The sequence below is a fragment of the Sceloporus occidentalis genome, unplaced genomic scaffold (assembly GCF_023333645.1).
Source record: "Sceloporus occidentalis isolate IW3139 unplaced genomic scaffold, rSceOcc1.0.p SCAF_79, whole genome shotgun sequence".
Taxonomy (NCBI): Eukaryota; Metazoa; Chordata; class Lepidosauria; order Squamata; family Phrynosomatidae; genus Sceloporus; species Sceloporus occidentalis.
Window position 1 is genome coordinate 1,212,907 of NW_028317059.1, and position 20,355 is coordinate 1,233,261.

Genomic DNA, 20,355 nt, shown 5'->3' on the forward strand with positions numbered 1-20,355 from the left:
TAATGTAAAAGAGAATTAATAGTATATTTTAGTATGGCATAATATCTGATTTAGCCCCAAAAAGCCATCCACCTGTTGGATCTCCATAATTAAGTGGATATGAAGTAATATATATTTTTTGAATCCATTTTCCTGAGATTGTATGAAACTTAATTATTTTATAGGATGGTAATTTTTCTTTTTGTTAATTCTGCAGCTCAGCGCAGCCCCATAAACGATTACGAGCGCTTTAAAGGAGTGGAGCTTGTGCACCCGCAAGAAGAGTCCAGAAAGGATGAGATCAAAGCAGAAGTCCATGTCTGTGCTAAACAGTGTTCGGAGCTCGTAGAGTGCAAGTATGTTACATCGAAAAGGGGCTCTTCCAAAGAAACCGATAACAAGTGTAGTTATCCAAGGCACATTGGGGGTCATTTATCAGGACAGTTCTTGGGTAGCATGCCAAGTTTCGTTGGGTCAACAGGGTTGCCTATAGGAACATCTGCCCAACAGCAGGAAAGAGTCATTGTGCTCTTGTGGCCTTAATAACCAAGATGAGCCATTTTTCACTAGTGTAGTAAAAGACAAAGACTGTGTGATCTGGCATTAAAGTAATCGGTACAGTCTCCGGTAATTCTTATTTATCCACGATGCCTCCTTTATGCACATGCCCTTCATTAGCCATTTGAAAGATTGTGTAAAACTCTTTTTATGAGTCGAAACCAAGCAAAGACTTTTTATCTTTTATCTTATTTTTTTTTTTTATTCCATAATGGTTGTATATTTAAACGTCTCTTTTCTCCCTGAACTTAGAGCTTTTGATTACAACTGGAACAGTCACAGTTGCCGCCTGCTCCCGTGGACGGAGCATTCAGCCCGTGTCTCCCTGCTGAGAAATGTGCATTATGATTTGTATCAGAAGAAAGGTGAGTAGCAATGCAACGTTGGCTTGTTCATCGCTGAGACATCGTTGGCACGCGGACCTCATATTGACGCTCCATTCTTTATTTGGATAGCCAGAGATTGATATATAATTAAGTGGCAAATAATGTCTTGCTATGTAATTGATCCGGATCAGAATTAACAGTAGTCTGTTTTATGATCTTAGAAGTACTTTTACAAACTGGAGACAGTGCTTAAGCTTTAACTTGTAAAGGGATTTTTTTTTATTTTTTTTTTAGCCACTTTTTAATATTTGCCTAGCAAATACACTGGGAATCCTCCTACATGGGAAAAATATTCCTAAGGTCAGCACTGTTTTATGAAACGCTGGAGTCCTCATGTGTGTAACTAAAAGCAGCCATGCTGAGCTACATATTAAATTGTTCGCAGTACCAAGGAACTTTCCGCTTTTTGTTTTGTTTTAAACCCATCAATTTAGAGATCACTTTAAATGTGATGCGTCTTTGTTTACGTTAATTACAGTGTGCTTTTTTTAAAAGATCCTGTGCCTGGGGGCAAACAAAGTTTTAAGAAAGATCCTCCCTAACCAAAACTGGCCCATTCTATACATGGTTTGTAAACCTGAGAGGTATCCTGTGGCTTTTAAAGCAGTTGCAAAGATGAATTGGTTTTTTTGTCTCTTTTAGACCCTCCCTAACCAAAACTTATATGTTGTCTCTTTGTAGCGTTTAACAATCCAACTTTCCTTAGCTCTTGTTTCTGTAAGTTAATTCCTTGTTCAAAGGAGTTTACATTAGGCATAGTTTGTAAACCCGATTGGCCCAGGAGGCTTTTAAAGAGTGATCATTTGGGGATGGAATGTCACTTTATGTAGATTTTTCGTCTTGTTACCTGTAAAGAATGAGGGCATATTGTGTGCGCTTCTGGAGACTCTATCTGCAGAAGGATGTTGACATTTTGGTGAGAGTTCGGAGGAAGGCTACCAAAATAAAGAATGGCTTGCAGAATAAAAATCCAGAAAGACGGCGCTCTATATATGTATAGCTTAGAGAAAATGATACAGAGGGTGATAGATGTATGGAGCACTCTCCAAATTCTATGTTTCTACAAGTATGTGTTACATTTATTTTGAGCACCGCCTATTTAAATGTATGCTCAATCTTCTCAGACTTGAAAAAAGTAACTGAGCATATACGCAGCACATACCACTTGTTGCAACACCGATACGCCCGTTAAAATCACAAAACAAGGAACCGGCGTCTTGCGCATTTCACCCATATTGGCTTTATCATGTCTGTCTATGATGGGCGAAACGCGTAAGACACGGATTCCTTGTCCCGCTTCTGTGGATGTGTGAAGATCGATACAGTTTTGTGGGTTAACGGACATATTGGAATTACAATGTGCTTTTTTACTTCCTATATTGGTGGGCAATGTGTAGCTGCTTTTTTTTTTTTTTTTTTTTGTTTTTCCTGATCTGTTGCGGGAGGGGAACCGTAGCAGCTGTACCCGATTGGGGTTTTATGAAGTCACTGCCTCTATACTAAGACTCCCTGTATATCCTGTCCGATAAATATTTTTTCCTTTTTATTTTAAAGTCTCTTTTCTGCACGACGCGTCAAGCTTTACCTTATCGATGCGTCGTTAATGTTGTGAGATTAATTTTTTCAGGTCACAACTCAAACTCATGAGTTGACTAAATAAACTGCAAAGGATTCAAAAGAACTTTAGACACTGTGGCAGAGACGTGGAAAAACACATGCAGAGGTGGAGCGGGGTAGAGAGTACTTAAAATTTTCCATTCAGTAACAAATGGAGACGAGGAGGGTTCCCCCCCCACACACACCTTATCTAACTTATGTCATATGCTCCAGACTATGTTCGCGATTGCATTGTGGGGAATGGTGAAACGTATCGAGGTACGGTGTCTACAACCGCAAAGAATAAAACCTGCCAGCAGTGGAGAGTGAAGTTCCCCCACGACCACAAGTAAGAACTACACAAGATCTATTGTTTGTTCTCTTACATCTTTACAGTTATCCCTGGTCCTCTATTACCCAAGACATAGGCTTGTAAGATTGTCATTGAATATCATGTTTGACACCACAGTGGTCTCAATCCAGTACTGAAGAATGAGAAATCCCATTTTCTTAAACTCTCATTTTAGAGAGATGAGGGAGTTGGTTCTCCTTTTTGGACTTCTGACTAAAGAGGATCATGGGCACCAAAAAGTACGGTAGCCTCCTGGACAAATGGCTCGTATACACCAAGAAGCCACCCCAAAACTCTACTGGATGCTATAAATTATATAACCTTAGAAATATGACCAATTATTCGTTTATCCTATGATGGAAGCAATTCATGTTAATGTCTTCACATGGGCACACTCAAAAATCAATCCCTTGGTGGATGCCATGGTTTCTTCAGGTATCCCACTTAGGCCCACGTTTAACCCACCGTTAGAGAATGTGTGAGAAAACGATAGATATTTACAATCCACATAACATTCTCACAGGTATACTCCAACAGCGAAAAATGGACTAGAAGAAAACTACTGTCGGAATCCAGACAGAGACTCTGGGGGACCATGGTGTTATACCACTGACAAAAACGTTAGACACCAGCTATGTGGGATCAAAAAGTGTGAGGATGGTGAGTGTTTACGTACAAAATGCTATTGCATGTGGGTGAAGGTGCAGAGAACAGTGTTGGGGCGTTTATAATATCACGAAAATTGGCTGCTTAGTCATTTCTTAGGTTTGAAAGTGGCTGCCAACGATAAAGTTAAAAATACTAAATGGAATAATGATCTCCTTTCCACTCTATAAAGAGATGGATCGACTGGTTAAATATGGCTGGCGTCCGGGTGATTCAAGATTCATGATGTACAGACAAAAATGCAGATGCCGTCTTTCAGTCAGGAAATATGGGACAGATAATTTGATAGCGGTTGTAAATTATTATTTTTATATATATATATATATATATATATATATATATATATATATAGGGGGAGTACTCAGAATATATAAATTGTGCTGACCATGGAAGCAATAACTGTGGAAACACTACATGATTTAATTACTTTCTGATAGTAACATAATTTCAAATAGTGCCACAAGAGAACTCCTCTTGATAACTAATTAGTCTATATTTGGCTCAACCCAAGGCCATGTTTTATGTCGGCAATTTCTTCATACTTTCATTCCATTTGTCAATGATCTTTCATTAAGATGTAAACTACACACATCGGTCCTACTTGGGCTTTCCCCGCTTTGGAAACTTGATTTGCTATATCTGTAAATGTCTGGATATTGCTATTCATTAAGAAATACTAAATCGGATATCTAGTAAACTGGGGTTGGACTTTGGGACCGAAATCCCTCTGTCCCTCTCTTCTAGGAACATTTCCTGGGTATGAGTTTCTCAGTGTTCTGCGGCCCAAAAAAGTTACAATATTGTGTATAGAAAACCGCAGAAAACATGTTTGTGGATAAATACATTATTCCTCTTTCAAATGGTTCTCAGTTGCACGAAATGGCCATCAGTAAGTAACCATGAAAAGTCGGCTACCGAGCCAAATTGGGGCAATTGGCAGCAGAGGTCAAATAATTGGTCAAATTAGATGACATGCCCTGTGTTTTGTTGGCATTCTAGTAGTCATTTATATAACTTTTTGGTTTTCAGCTGTATGCCTGTCCTGTAATGGCGAGGATTATCGGGGGTCTGTGGACCGGACAGAGTCTGGAAGGGAGTGTCAGCGATGGGATTTACAAAGCCCTCACATGCATCCTTATAGACCAGAAAAGTAAGTGTAATAGGAGGTTGCTTACTGCCTACGGAGAAATAAATGAAGCTAACTTATGATGTTGAGGCTGTCCGCACCATCACTTGCTGATATATGTTGCATAACAGGTCTTTTGATTTATTTTGATAGTTATTGGCGTTTTTTATTTTTGTTTATTTGCAGATACCCTGACAAATTCCTAGATGATAATTACTGCCGCAATCCAGATAGCTCCGAACGACCCTGGTGCTACACAACCGACCCTGATGTGGAGTGGGAATACTGCAAGATAACTCCATGCAGTAAGATTTGGTCTATTACGGTTTTGACTGTTTGGGATTGAGGTTTTGCTCTTGGTTTTTAACCAAGACTCTAAACAAAAAACAAACAAAAAAAAATATGAATAGATCTTTTTTGGGGACAGGGTTGCTAGTTTTTACTGACCGGAAAGCATTTTAGTTGTTGCACTAGATTTTTTTTGTCATTCTACTGTTTTGTCATCTCCCCTTTCTTTTACTTCTGTTTTGGTGAAGTAGAGAAGCAGCGGGTAATAACCGCGAATAAAACTCCCAACTGTTTCAAAGAGCGCGGTGAGGATTACCGGGGCCGTGTAAATGTGACCACGTCGGGAATTCCATGCCAGCCCTGGGATTCCCAGACTCCTCACAAGCATCGGTTCTTACCTGAAAAATACCCTTGCAAGTAAGTAACATGACTTTGTCTTTAAGTTGCATAAAAATGATCTAAGACTCTGCAGACTTATGGCTATTGAGGGCAGAAACAGAAAAAATGGTGCCGTTATTTTTACTGTAATATGTATTGTATAAAATGGCACGATGGTATCCAATACCATTACCTGTTCTGATCCAATAACCTTTTTTCTTTTCATTGAGATGGGTTACAGAATTGTGATCATAAACTTTTTAAAGAAACATTACACAACTTTAATACCCTATTTTGTGTTCAGAGGCTTGGATAGGAATTATTGCCGGAATCCAGATGGATCAGAAGCTCCTTGGTGTTTCACCACAAACCCCAACATGAGAGTGGCTTACTGCTTTCAAATACACCGATGTCCTGATGACATAGGGCCCTCCGGTCCTGGTAAGAGCACTTGGGTTTCAGCACTATTATTAACACACATTCAAAGGGTATGATAAATGTTTTTTAAAGAGACACTCTAGACATCATGCATTGACCCTTTCTCTCCTTGGGAGGGATTTATCAGGACGCCCATGTATTTGACCTCCTTCTCTGACCCTAACTGGGTTGCAGCAGATGTATTCAGTCAAATGCACCTTCTGTTAACCTGTGTTTGTGCATTATACTCCATGCCAACCACTCTAACAAGACCCCCCCACACGCAAAATCCCCTCCATTGATTTCATTGGCTTCTTTGAATTCTGAAGCTAGTGCTCTTTGTTCCCATTTCAGCCAAATATTTCCTATTAAAATACTGGTGCAAGAACTTTAATGTTTATTCCTTTAAACAAACGCGTGGATTACAGAATCTATTTTGTGTGTTCTGCAGAGTGTTATACCGACAACGGAGAGCTGTATGCTGGGAAAGTAAGCAAGACCAGAAAGGGAATCCCTTGCCGTAACTGGAGTGATAAACTGGATGAACTGCAGTAAGTTCTACAACCACTGCCCGCAAATCACCATTAATCGTTATCATGAGATTAAAGTGAACAGAAGCAAATTATCTAGTTTTTAGTCTGTGTATTCCTTGGAGTACTTGTGCTGTGGAATGGGGATAACTTTGCATCTAATTAAAGGGACACTAAAGTGTCCCAGGCTGCCTGTAGTAGTTTGTAAGTACTTTTAATATGCATTTATTTCTTAAACCTGTGAAATTACCGTATATTTAAGTGCAGATGTGCACTGGGTAGGTTTGATTAGACCCCCCCCCCCCCCCCCCCAATGCTTTCCAATCAAGAGCTGGAACCAAGAGACATGAAGTATGCCACGTCGGGAAATGAGTTCCGGCTAAAGAAAACCTCCTGCAAGCCAAATAGATGGATGGCATGAAAAGGGGGGGGAAATATATATGGGGGAATTTGACGGGACCGTACAAAAAAAATAAATAAAACAAAATCGGTCTGCATTAAAGTGCATATGATGGCAGGAGTGCCCCTTTAATTCCAGAGGCACTTGTTAAATAATGGATTCATATTAGTTGTGCCTGATCGACTTAATCTCTCACCAGTTGGCTTGGCTGGGAAAATACTTGTATGAAAACGCATTAGGCAAAACTAATCACACTGATAACAGCAGTTGTGAGGTATGGTGAGCTCAATATAGATAGATATTATATATAATGTAAACATTTCAATCCTATTCTATCACCTGTGTGATGGAAAGAAGGTAAACCGCGTAATTGGAGAGGTTTCAGGCCTTATACTGTTATTAAGTCACGTGTGTATTTGTTTATAGAAAACCATTTACTTTTTTTCACTTCACAAAGTTGAAACATCGCCATTTGTGTTGTCACTTTTGTAATAAACACCTCCTTTTCAAGCTATCTGGAGTGCTGAGCTTGTACTCGGTGGGACACTGGAGGCAAGGCGGTCATTATCTACAGCCTCTGCCGCTAAAAGGAACTTATTGAATTAAACGCAATGGTCTTCCTGTTTAGTTGATGTAGGATTTTCGTGTTGTATTGTGTGGTTTTTTTTGTTTGTTTAGTATTCATATACTTACTGTTAATTCCATATAGGAGCTTCTTAGATCTCCCGTTACCTGGATATCTGGAGAACAAATACTGTCGAAACCCAGACAAGGACAGCCATGGACCATGGTGCTACACCATGGACCCCAACACACCATTTGATTACTGTGCAATCAAACAATGTGGTAAGGCGCAAACCCTCTACCATGAAACTCGCATACAGCTACCTGGGAAACAGAGCTGCTGCAAATGTCAATGACCAATGCTATTCATTTGGACGCTCGTGTGGCTCTTACAATGTTCTTTTTGATGCAGCAATCTCTCTAATTGTGTTATTTTTGATGCAGGTGGAGAAAAGCCATTGTCATTAAAAAATGATGGTAAGATTCCAACCTCTCCCTACATTATGTCCCCTTCATCTTCCTCCTACATATCCCCCATATAACCCTGTTGGTGCATTTTGTTGGCCTGCTGTCACATATGCCTCTCCTATAATCTCCTAGCAAACATAGAGTTTGATTCCTGCGGCAAGAGGTCCGAAAGAGCTTTCTCGAAGGCACGCATAGTTGGCGGTTTGCCCGGAAATTCTCCATGGACGGTTAGTTTACGAAACAGGTGAGAAGTAAAAACACTTAAGATTGTTTTTGGCTTTTTTACTTTTAAAAGTCAATCGTAATATTAATATTCCATAATACTTTTATTTGTAGGCAAGGCGACCATTTTTGTGGAGGCTCATTAGTGAAGGAGAACTGGGTGATCAGCACACGGCAATGTTTCTCTTCTTGGTAAGACGTTTTCCGTTGATGCAAATCCAGTCCAACAATGCATATCTATACACTAAATATAGTTGGCCCAATTCTTCATGGGGTATTTCACCCAAGTAAAAGCTTTTCTTAAAATATAAAGGTTCTATTCTAGACCAAATCTCATTTAGCGCGACTAACTCCTCTCGCTGGAGAAACTATCCAGTTATCACATTTAAATTTCCATGCAGTGATGCTGACTTATCCGGGTACGAGGCTGTGATGGGAACACTGTTTAAAAATCCCTCCCCCCAGGATCCTGACAAACAGTCTGTACCCATCAGTAGGATTGTGTGTGGACCCTCTGATTCCAGTCTTGTGATGCTGAAACTAGAGCGGTGAGCAATGTCTACCTGTAATCTGTTTGCCTATGCCTAATGTCGTATCTCATGATGCATATATTTCATTGTCTGTCTGCTGATCTTGTCTCGTTTTTTTTTTCCCCGAAGTCCGGTCACTCTGAATTCTCGAGTGGCTGTAATCTGCCTCCCTCCGGAGAGATACATTGTACCAGCTGAAACCAAGTGTGAGATTGCAGGTTGGGGGGACACCCGAGGTATGTTAATGGCAAGTCAATGGTGTCCAAAAATATTTCTCTACCACCAGCTGTCTTTAAACACCTTTTTAATGAATTTGCAGGTACTGGGCACGACAACGTATTAAAGGTGGCACATTTTCAAGTGATGAGTAATGAAGACTGCAGTTTGATCAGCAGAACTAAGGTTCTAGACAATGACATCTGCACAAAACCATTGCCCTTGGAGATTGGAGCATGTGAGGTGAGTGTATGCTTTTAATGGATACAAATGAATTGCTTTGATAACTCTATAATCCATGGTGGGTGCTGATAAACAAGCTACTATTTTTATTTAGGCCTAAACTATAAAAGCGGATTAGAAGAAATATTTGTTTTTACCCAAAAAGGGCGTGGAACATTGTATCGTAAATGCAAAAAATTGGATGACTGCAGGTGGCATTCTGCATCAAGCCTTTTCAGTAATGCAGATTTTCATCATTCCACCCCTATTTGCGAAGATTACTAAATACAGACTTTATTCACATCTTAAAAGTAGGAGACAGAAATAATGAGCCCAGCCTTTTATAAATTGTGAGACATTATATGTCTTAAATTACATGATGTGAGCCAAAGTGGCTTTGTACTTTGTCTGTCTATGTGGGTGCATGTTTGAGAAACCCCTTGTGTTCTTTATTTCAGGGAGATTATGGAGGTCCACTTGCCTGTCTGACCCATGAATGCTGGGTGTTGGAAGGCGTCATTATTCCAGCTCGAGGATGTGGAAGGAGAAAACAGCCAGGCATATTTACTCGAGTTTCGGTGTATGTGGACTGGATCAATAAAGTTTTGAAGATGATGTAAGCCAACATGTTGGATATGAATGGCTGCTTTCTTCACAAACTGTCCACTAGGCACCTATTTAGCAGGGATCAACTGGGGGGACAGGCTAAAATGGGACAACGTATACAGGCAGTATAAAATGATGGCTCTGCAAGAAGAGTAGTTCAAAAACCTTTAATACAGCTAAAAATAAGCTATTTTACTATATGTATAATTCTACAGATTTTTTCAGTTTAACCCTCCTGCTGTGAAATTCCAATATGACTGGCATGCTGGGTTTGGTTTTTCAGACTTTCTTCCATAGTCGGCATGCAAGTTATCAGTGGGGGATAGACTAGGCCATGCAAAAATACATACGACATGGAGAGTTTATTTAAAAACACTGGATTTGGTTACCTTTTGCATTTCTGTAAATTTTCTTTTGTTTTAAATGTTAAGTTAGGGCGTAGGGTTGATCTGTATTGTATGCTTTTATTTCCTAGAAAGTAGAGAATTAAGAGACTTTTCTTTCCTTGTTCTTGCAATAAGTACTGATATTTATCTGTTGTATGTGGCTTTTTATGTCTGTATATAGAGGGGGGAGGAGCTTAGGACAAAACTCAGTTTTTCTACTATGTTCTGATATAAGCAGGTTTTGGAGCTACTTTGACTCATTTTAGGGAAAATCAATGAACACCTGTGTATATACACTTATTTTTAATAGCAGATTACTGGTTTGTCATGTTTAATAATTTTTTTTTTTATCGATTATAAACTTATTGGCAGCTGGAACATATTTGGTACCGCACCTCTTTAATCCAACTAATTTTAATCATGCATTTTTAGGCTGTAAGATATTTATATTGATGATAAAATAAACATAACCCAAAAGCGTACAATGATCTTTGTTTTATTTTGTGAATACATTTTGCGAGAGCATGTGGGTATTTTTTCAGAGACTAAATGAACACCAAGGGCAAGAGGTCCACAAGATGAAGGTCTAAGAGTCTAGTTTACATCCTCTTCTGGAAGCAGATGGAGGTTGGGATACATATTTTCTCTGTGGGACAAGCGCGTCCCTCATCCTGCGGCGCCCCATGGAAGTTACGTCCTTGCTAGGAACACTGTAATGAAAAGGGTTTCCAGGTGTATTTCTACCTTCGCTTCAGTAACCCCGTGCAGTACAATGATCTTGGGTCTCATACACTTTATACAATGTCTGAGAGGTCCCTTTTCAAATGCATGGGGAAACTCCGCAGATTCATATTTGTTCATATTCCTGGTGGCTTTGTATTTATGCAGAAGCTGGAGACTGTTTTCAAATACAACTCTGCAAGATGCCTAACATTTTGTATTGGGTTTATACTTGAATTAAAACCATGACGACCATGTGGCTTGTGTGTACAAAACCAGAGTATCCATGTGTGGCTTGAAACTACCTTTCTTCTTGGAATTTCAGGTTTTTTTCAAGGTCTTCCTTGAATATTCCCTGAAGTGGGTGCTGGTAGGAGAGTTATGGTTCAGCTTGGCATTCATTATTTGTTTTGAAGGACCATTTTTGGCAGGTTTTTCTTGCAAGGGAAGACTGAGCTGGCCCTGGCTACATTACTTAAGTCCCATTAAACCCCTGCTAATCTTGCTTTTGGGCATCATAAGTTTCCTAAAACTAACCTTGCCTAACCTCTTAAGACACAACTGGCATAAATGTTGTTAGCATCAACATGATAGCAAATTAAGATTTTATTAAGACTCCATTAGTTACTCTGTTCTCTTCCAACACACTAGGTCACCAGTTAATGTAATCATGCAGTGGGCCTGCGGTGCCCCTTAAATGTCCTCCAACTGATAGTTACTAAGCCAGGGACTGCTACTCCCTGTACCCAAATCAAACTAAAAAAAATACTGGAGGGTGCCCCATCTCCTAAACAATTCAACTAACCACAAGACTCCATCTATGAGGCAGAGAATATTTCTCATCGGCTAGTGACAAATTGGCAACTTCTTTTTTTTTTTTTTTTTTTTTTGTAAATATATGTTTATTGTTTTATCAGAACAACAGAACAGGAGATGAGTGGGAAGGGAAGACAAAAGAAAAAAGGGAGGGGGAGAGGGGTCCACAAGTCCACAGAGCACAGGCATAAATAAAGCCCAACGCAGTGGGCCAGCATCGCCGAACACAGGGCACTCACAGCGGCAGAAATAATGCAGGAAATATAACACATTGCATACCACATTGACATACCAAAAGTAAGGCAATATACGCGTACATGGGCAACAGAAATCGTGGCAGTATACATCCGCCCAATAGGCCGAATAGAGGGCCTCAGGGGCCAATCAAAATAGGACAATATGTAGGAAAGCGAGGGGGCGCAGAGATATAACATCCCTGACAAAACAAGGGAAGGACACGGGGAAGGATGGCACACAAAAGGGAGACGAGAAGGTAGACATGAAGGAGAGAGAGAAGAGAGAAAAAGAGAAAAAGCAAAAAAAAAAAAAAGGGGGGTTAGGGGGGGAGGGGGTGCTCCCAGAAACCAGCACAACGCCCCACCCCGGAAACGACCCCTCACTCCTGCAACAGGGCTCGAACGTCGGAGCTCCCAACATATTCCAGCCAATAATACCACGTCTTCCGATACCTCTCACTTTGATCATCAGAGGACATGGCCAACTCCTCCAGAGACCTAATATGTTCCACCTTCAGGACCCACTCCCGAAACGAAGGTGGCAGAGGATCCTTCCAGTGAAGCGGGATTAAGGCTTTCGCTGCGTTTAGAAGGTGAGGCACTATCGACTTCCTATAGCTAGAGACCGATTGGTCAGTATGATGCAAAAGGAAAAAGGCTGGCGAAAACGGTACCTGACGGTCCGTGAACCGGGGCAAAAGCGAATGGATCTGACGCCAAAATGGAACAATCCTCGGGCACTCCCACCATAAATGAAAAATTGTCCCCACCGCGGAGCCACACCTCCAACACGTGTCAGGCACATCCGGGAAGGCAGCATGGAGAATATCAGGGGACCTATACCAACGGGTCAGGAGCTTATACGAGGTTTCTTGCAACTTAGTACTACGTGAGCTCTTATGGGTAAGGAGAAAAATCTTGTCCCAGTCATTCGGGCTTAGAGAGACTTGCAGTAGCTGCTCCCAGAAGCCTTGAAAGCGTAGCGGGACAGTGAGTTGCGTCCGTAAAAGAAGTTGATATAACAACGAAACACCATGCGGAGGGAGGGAGGAGCCAGTGCATAGGAGCTCGAAATTAGTAAAAGCACGTGTCATGGTATGTTTGCGAGCCGATTTAGTGAAGAAACTCAGCAATTGACAGTAGTGAAATTTATCGAGAGTGGAGGGCAACCTGCCCGGTATAATTGTATCCAATGTCCTCAACCTGCCATCAAGTAAGAAGTCGGAAATAGGAGCCCTATCCGTCAACGTGGTAGACAAAAAAGGGCCAGCAGCCTGTCCCTGCGGGAAGTCAGGATTATTTCTAATGGGCGTCAGGGGTGAGGGATACGTCGTCAGAGAGTGTGATAAATGCAGCGAGTGCAGCGTGAGAAGCGTAGCCTTCACAAATGGGTGGGCGCGGGCAAAAGCTCGGGAATGATGACGCGGCAACCACAGGAGATGATGCAGGGGCACAGAAATTGCCTGGGCCTCAATGTCAACCCACAACTTGTGTGCAGGACGGTGGGACCACTCCAGGGCCCGCAAGAGGTGGCAAGCCTGAAAGTACAGGCGGGGGTCCGGCAGACCCGCGCCTCCACCCAACTTAGGCCTGCACAAGGTCGCAAACTGGATTCGAGGGCGCCCGCGAGACCATATGAAACGCAAAAACATGGAACGTACCGAAGCGAAAAAGGCCCGGGGGATCTCTATCGGGAGAGACTGGAACAAAAACAAAAGCTTAGGCAGGATAGTCATTTTGAGCGTGTTAATCCTCCCAAACCATGAAATATGTTGAGGGGACCATGCGTCGAGGTCCTTCTGAATAGTAGACAACAAGGGAGGGAAATTATGGCGATAAAGCTCCGACAGGTCTCGCGTAAGCCAGACCCCCAAATACCTCAGCTTCTCCCCACACCATTTGAAGGGGAAGCTCGAACGCAAATGCAGAGCGTCATGCGTAGCCACATTAAGATTCAGGATCTCAGATTTCGAAGTATTAATTTTGAGATTAGCCAAGTCCCCGTAGTCCCTGAACTCACGGAGGATAACCGGGAGCGTGAGCCGCGGCTGCGTGATAACAAATAGTAAGTCATCGGCGTAACCCAGGACCTTGTGCATGACGTTACCAACTAATAGGCCCCGAATATCCCCGTTCTGCCGGACGGACTCCATGAAAGGTTCCAAAGAAAGAATAAACAGTAAGGGGGAGAGCGGACAGCCCTGCCTGGTCCCATTCGTGATAGAGAAGGAGTCAGTTAACACTCCATTAACGCGCACCCGGGCCGAGGGACGGGAATAAAGGGAGGAGACCCAGCGCTGCATATTCGGACCAAAACCCATATGATCCAAGACCGCAAACATAAAGGACCAATCCAACCTGTCAAAGGCTTTTTCAGCATCTGTTGACAGGAGGATGGTTTCAGTCCTGGAGGAGAGCGCGTAATGCATTAAATTCACCGCCCTAAGCGTACTATCTCGGGATTCGCGTCCCGGCGTGAAACCCGTCTGATCAGGATGGACCAGGCACGGGATAAACCGTTGCATACGCGTGGCCAAAATTTTGGAAAACAATTTGAGGTCTGCGTTAAGCAGGGAAATGGGGCGGAAACTACTGCATTGTTCCAAATCCTTGCCCTCTTTGGGGATCAGGGAGATGTTAGCCATCAAGGTGTGCGGATGAATATCCCTCCCCTCCAAGATAGAATTAAAGGAGCACACCATCTGTGGCCCCAGGACATCTAACAGCTTCCGGTAATAAAGCAAAGGGAGCCCGTCTGGGCCAGGACACTTCCCAAGCTTGGACGCCTTAACCGCCACCCCCAGTTCAGCTATAGTGATAGGGGCTTCTATACTATCCGCCTGTTCCGCCGACAACTTCCTCCTCAGCGTTCTAGAAAGATAAGCACGTATCGTATCAGACCGGGCAGCCTGATCAGCAGACGAACGGGAACCAGACAGATTGTAGAGATTAGAATAATAGTCCTTAAAGGCGGACATAATCTCATTGGGAAGCCTGCGGTGGGAACCGTCTGCCGAACGTATCTTAGGGACATAACATGGCCGGCAGCGAGCTTTCAGGGCTCTAGCCAAATATTTACCCGGTTTATCCCCGTGTTCATAATAAAGGGCCCTCAGCTTCAGAAAAGAGCGGCGTGCTTTAGAGACCAACAACGAAGAGAGGTCCCTTCGCAAAAGAACCAATTGCTGGAAGGCCTCATCAGTAAGAGAATCTTTATGGGCCTGTTCCAAAGTCGCAATGTCGCGGTAGAGCCTCCCCAGGTCCGACTCAGCAGCTTTCTTGCGCTCAGATCCGACCTTTATTAAATGACCGCGCACCACGCATTTATGAGCCTCCCACACAGTAAGAGGGGATACGTCCGGGGTAGCGTTTTCCGCAAAATAGTCAGTCAGGAGGGAACGCGTGTCAGTCTGTATTGTCGGGTCCGTAAAAAGTGATTCGTTAAGGCGCCACGTCGTCGCCGCAGGTCGGGTCAGCGCTGAGGACAGAGACAAGATCAACGGAGCATGATCCGACCAGGTAATCAGACCATAACGGGCAGACAGCAATTTGGGGAGATGGTAGTACGGCAGAAAGAGATAGTCAAGTCTAGTATAAAGTCTCCTGGCCGTGGAAAAAAAACTGTAGTCCCTATCGCATGGGTGAAGCGCTCTCCAACAATCTACAAGCTGAAGATCATGAAGCAGAGCCTTCATTTTGTGGGAGACATGCGGGGGAGTGCAGGAGTGCCCTTCGGAAGTATCCAATCTGGGTTCAAGAGCCACATTGAAATCGCCGCCCAGGATCAAGAGACCCTCTTGGAAGGAGCGTAATAGACGCAGAATCTTGGAAAGGCAACGGTGTTGCTGCCTATTAGGGAGATACACATTAGCAAAAGTATAAACAGAATCCGCGATAGTGCCCTTGACAAAAAGAAACCGACCATTAGGGTCAGATATATGAGCCTTCTCGAGAAATGGCGTGTGTTTATCAAAAAGAACCGCGACGCCTCTAGATTTAGACCCCTCGTAATTACTGAAAAACCCCATCGGATAATGGGCATTAAGTAAGGTAGGTGCATTGGGCGACCGAAAGTGAGTCTCCTGAAGATAGACAACAGAAGCCCTATGGTATTTCAGATCCCGCAACAAATGCGAGCGTTTTTCTGGAACGTTAAGGCCCTTCACGTTATAGGAGACGACAGTAAGGGCACGACGTACACAAGGGGGGCGCTGCGCCTGCACAGGAGCCATAGAGGAGGGCAGTATAAAATAGAGAGAGAATAACGGGAAGAAGAGAGAGAGAAAGGGAAAAGAGAGAAAAGGAAAAAGGAAAAAAAAAGGGGGGGGGGACGACGAAGGTTACAAGGAGAGGGGAAGGGGAGAAACGGGGGAAAAGAACAGACAACACTTGGAGTGAGTACCGGGCAGGAAACGGGCCACCCCACGGAATGTAGGACAGCGACCGCGACCACCCCAATAGTATGGGACACTCCCGATGCAGGGGGGAAGTACCAACCGCCCAAGAGAGGACCGAAGGAGTCAAAAGAACAATGAGCAGGGGGATCCCGCCGCCACCCATAACCTGCCGAGCGAGAATTAGATCCCGCATAGGGAGATGAAGAAACAAAAACAAAATAACACAACGTGAACAGCACATGACACAGTAGTATTTACTGGCAAGAGATAGGACACAACCCAGGTAACAAGGTAAATGAACATAGAACAGGAGGCGAGGCCTCATGGCGAATCACCTAACCGACCAAACGGATGACCAGAGAATTGCTTCACAGGAGCAGAGAGAGAGGGAGGAGAGGCAGGAAAAGGGGGGACAAAAAAAAAACCAAAAAACAAAAAACAAAAAAACAAACAAACAAACAAAACAAAAAAACAAACAAAACAAAAAAAAAACAAACAAACAAAAAAATAAATAAAAATAAAATAAAGGGGGAGGGGGGTGTGGGGGACAATAATCACTGAATGCACTCTCCACCGTCCCTCTCTCCCCAGGAGGAAAGAGGCAACCACACATGTGGTGTAGAAAACGGGAGCAAAGGCGACCAAAGGTCCCATGAACGTGAAAAAAGAAAAGAACCCCCCCCCCCAAAACAACCCCCTCCCAACCCCCCAATAAAATGTGTAAATGTAAGTGCGTAAACGTAGGGCCAGCAAGGCAGAACAGGCCAGCGTGGGGCAAAAGAAAATAATAAAAATGTGTGTAGACATGTGACAAAACGTAAGTACGCCGGCAGGGAAGTAAGGCAGTAAGCAAATTATCAGTAAGACGAAAAGCAGCCTCACAACAAGCCGGCCCCACAACCAGCAGAAAATGTATAGCGTAACAGTGGTACCCCGGCCAGAGGGGGATGCGAGAGCAAATAAGGAAGACAAATGTAGTGTTAATAAAAAAAATAAAAAAATAAAAAAAAAAAAGAAAAAACCCCAACCCCCCAAAACAACCCCCCCACCCCAAAACCACCCGCAACCCCCCCCCGGACTGCCCATAACCCATGTGTACAAGAGTGTAAAGTGCAAAAAGCCCGAAGGCGGGCCATGACAACGAACCAAAACGGCAAGAGCCGTGGCATACGTAAGGCGACCACAGCAAGGAAACGGCGCGAAATGCAGCACCACCACGAGGCCCACAGCGGGTCCCAGCGTGGGGAGACCCAGGAATGCAGAAAAACACGTGTACAGAAAAATAAATTAAAATAAAAAAACACATACATTGCAACACGTATCGTGGGATGCCTAAAAAAGTAAAAGAAAAAAAAAAGGCAAACATTGTCCCGAAATGTCAATCCGTAGGGCCAAAAAAAAAAAAGGGGAAAAAACCAAGAAACGGGGCCAAAGTCACTGTCACAAGGGTGCACTCACGGCGCCGGTCACCCGTTACTCCTCGCGCACGAAGGCCCCCGAGGTGGTTCCAGGGCCCGGAGGGGCAGAAGACAGATCTCGTTGTCCCGGAGGGCCTCGGAGTCTGGAAAGCTCGCGGCGACGGCGACGAGGCAAACGCTCCGAGGGACGGCCAGGTAAGTGCAGGTCCGGCAGCCCCCAATCGTCGACATGGAGATCCTCCAGGCCAAGCTCCTCCAAGAACTCGGGAAGCTCATGGTGGTAACGCAGCGTCACAACTCCATTGTTGGTCCGGACATTCAGGCTGAAAGGATAGCCCCAGCTGTAACGGTACCCGCGTCGTTGGAGCTCGCTCGTAAGCGGGCGAAGTATACGCCGAGTGCGCAAGGTAAGGTCGGAGAGGTCATGATAAAAGGATACGTTATGGCCGTCGAACTGCCAGGTGCCCACCTCCCGCGCCTTCCGCATGATGGCCTCCTTCAGCCTATAGTCCACCACGTGGCAAATAACATCCCGCGGCGGGGCCGATGCCGGGCCACGAGGGCGCAAAGCCCTGTGAGCCCTATCCATAGGGATCGCGGTGTCGTGGGGCCGATCGAGCAGTGAATTGAAGAGGGTAGTGAGCACATGAAACACATCTTCCTCCATCTGGGGGCCTACCTCAGGGAGGCCGCGAACCCTGATGTTATGTCGCCGACCTCTGTTATCCAAGTCCTCCAGGCGCCTCCGATAATCCGCCAGATAGAGGGTGTGTTGCGTCGCTATCCTCGCCACCTGGGAAATGTTGGTAGATAAGCGGGAGGTCTCACGTTCCTGGGAGTCGATCCGCTTCTCCAGGCCAAGTAAGTCGGCCTTGAGCGATGCCACCTCCTCCTTCACTGTAAGCTTCAGCTCCGCAATGAGAGTGGCAAAATCAGCCTTCCAGGGGGCCGAGGAAAATAAATATATTTCCCCACTGATGTCACCATCGGTATGATTTCATAGGGTAAATTGGATTGGTCGGGTTCAAAAATAGGGCATGGGCGCAGACTGACCAGATGTCCAAATTACAAAAAAAGTTACCTCCCAAATAGCTGAGGGTGTGTTGCGTCGCTATCCTCGCCACCTGGGAAATGTTGGTAGATAAGCGGGAGGTCTCACGTTCCTGGGAGTCGATCCGCTTCTCCAGGCCAAGTAAGTCGGCCTTGAGCGATGCCACCTCCTCCTTCACTGTAAGCTTCAGCTCCGCAATGAGAGTGGCAAAATCAGCCTTCCAGGGGGCCGAGGAAAATAAACGGAGAATCGTCTCCTGACCCGTAGGGTCCACTGGAGTGTCAGCACCACCGCTCAGCCTGCTGTCCTCAGTGCCCGCCGTGCTTTCAGGCGACGGTGCGTCAAGGCCTTCAGAGGGCCGCGTGGCGAGGTCGCGCGGCGTCTGGAAATATTCCCGTAACGAGGCAGAGGTCGACTTGGTTTTACCCCGTGGGGTCTCTGCGTCTTCCGGCATCTTTTTATTGCGTCCCATGGCGCGGGATGGCTATAGATTGCTAGGGCAAGTCAGGGCCGCGGCGGAGCTCTCCACTTAAGCGGCCATCATCTCCGACGGTCGGCCACGCCCCGCTGGCAACTTCTTATACTCTCTGAAAGTTGGTTTGTTTAGTTTTTTTTTTGTTCTAAGAAAAAAAATTCTGATCGTAGGGAGTGTTGCATGAAACGGGTAGCCTAATATGGCTGCGATCAAAGCAGTATAAGAATGATTTATTTATTTTTTGGATTTTTTTTTTGCCTCTCGTAAGATGGCAGGGTCCTTTTTAAAAAAAGTTTGCAAGAGGGTCTCTCCTCCTGCAGGTTGAATACAGGTACTCCAGGCAACCATGCAAGCCAATGGAGCTCAGCTTTATAATCACAATGGGATTACTAAAACAAGTTTAAAAAATGGTAACAAGTAAATATATTTCCCCACTGATGTCACCATCGGTATGATTTCATAGGGTAAATTGGATTGGTCGGGTTCAAAAATAGGGCATGGGCGCAGACTGACCAGATGTCCAAATTACAAAAAAAGTTACCTCCCAAATAGCTGAACAAAATTATAACATTTTGCGTTTATTGCTTTTTAAAGAACAGAATAGTACATTAGAGATGATGGGCATTAGACACATGGAAAGGTGAAGAAGCTCTTTGATAATCAGTAACAATCTGTCAAAGATGTAAACCATGTCTGTTATATGGGCATCATTTTTTATTTCCTTTACCTTGCAAGTACATGGAGGAATTCAGCAGAATTCTCACATATGCCTCTTTCCCTGATCCCCAGTTTATTGGCTATGCAAAACACATACCCTGGTTGCCATAGAGCATATGCACTATACTCCTCTCCAGCCAGCCCTGTCTCATGAGTGTAATGTCTGAGATTCTCCCCCCCTCCCGAGTATGTGTGCAGAAAGCACTGATTTCAATAAAGAAGCTTTCCAGCCATTGATTGGCTGATTCAAGCTGCCAAAAGTGGCACACACAAAAAACATGGAGGGGGGGTTGTACACTGCAGTTGGAGACCATAGCAGTGCAGGTAGTTATTTACAATTAATAAACCGAAAGCAATGTTTTACTCAAAGTCCTGTCTGTTAAATACAGCTCCAAAAGGCAATAGAAACAAGTATATTCTACCCCATAACAAATTAGACAATGTTAAGCCACAAAGCTACAATCACCAAGAAAACCGGTTAGTTTAAAGCTAACCAGACAAAGCAGATACCATTACTGCAGATTGGTCATATGGCAGATCATTCATTTTCAGTGTAATGAGCTCTTCTTATCCAATCAACGATGCTGAAAATTCTAATTCTTAGACCATTTTGGTTCATGGCACCGGCTGGTAAA

At 44.1% G+C, this 20,355-nt stretch overlaps 1 protein-coding gene across 1 annotated transcript; it reads left to right on the forward strand.

Annotated features, from left to right (window-relative positions):
* Positions 1–204: 204 nt before the first annotated feature.
* Positions 205–9,518, forward strand: LOC149285366 (hepatocyte growth factor-like protein). The gene is made up of 17 exons (XM_089495393.1): positions 205–335; positions 790–902; positions 2,754–2,868; positions 3,395–3,531; positions 4,567–4,687; positions 4,850–4,968; positions 5,200–5,368; positions 5,634–5,764; positions 6,198–6,329; positions 7,409–7,522; positions 7,685–7,717; positions 7,841–7,952; positions 8,045–8,122; positions 8,332–8,478; positions 8,590–8,696; positions 8,780–8,919; positions 9,357–9,518. Exons 10-17 carry the CDS (start codon positions 7,477–7,479, stop codon positions 9,516–9,518), a joined length of 825 nt encoding a protein of 274 aa, XP_089351519.1. The 5' UTR covers positions 205–335; positions 790–902; positions 2,754–2,868; positions 3,395–3,531; positions 4,567–4,687; positions 4,850–4,968; positions 5,200–5,368; positions 5,634–5,764; positions 6,198–6,329; positions 7,409–7,476.
* The last annotated feature ends 10,837 nt before the right edge of the window (positions 9,519–20,355 follow it).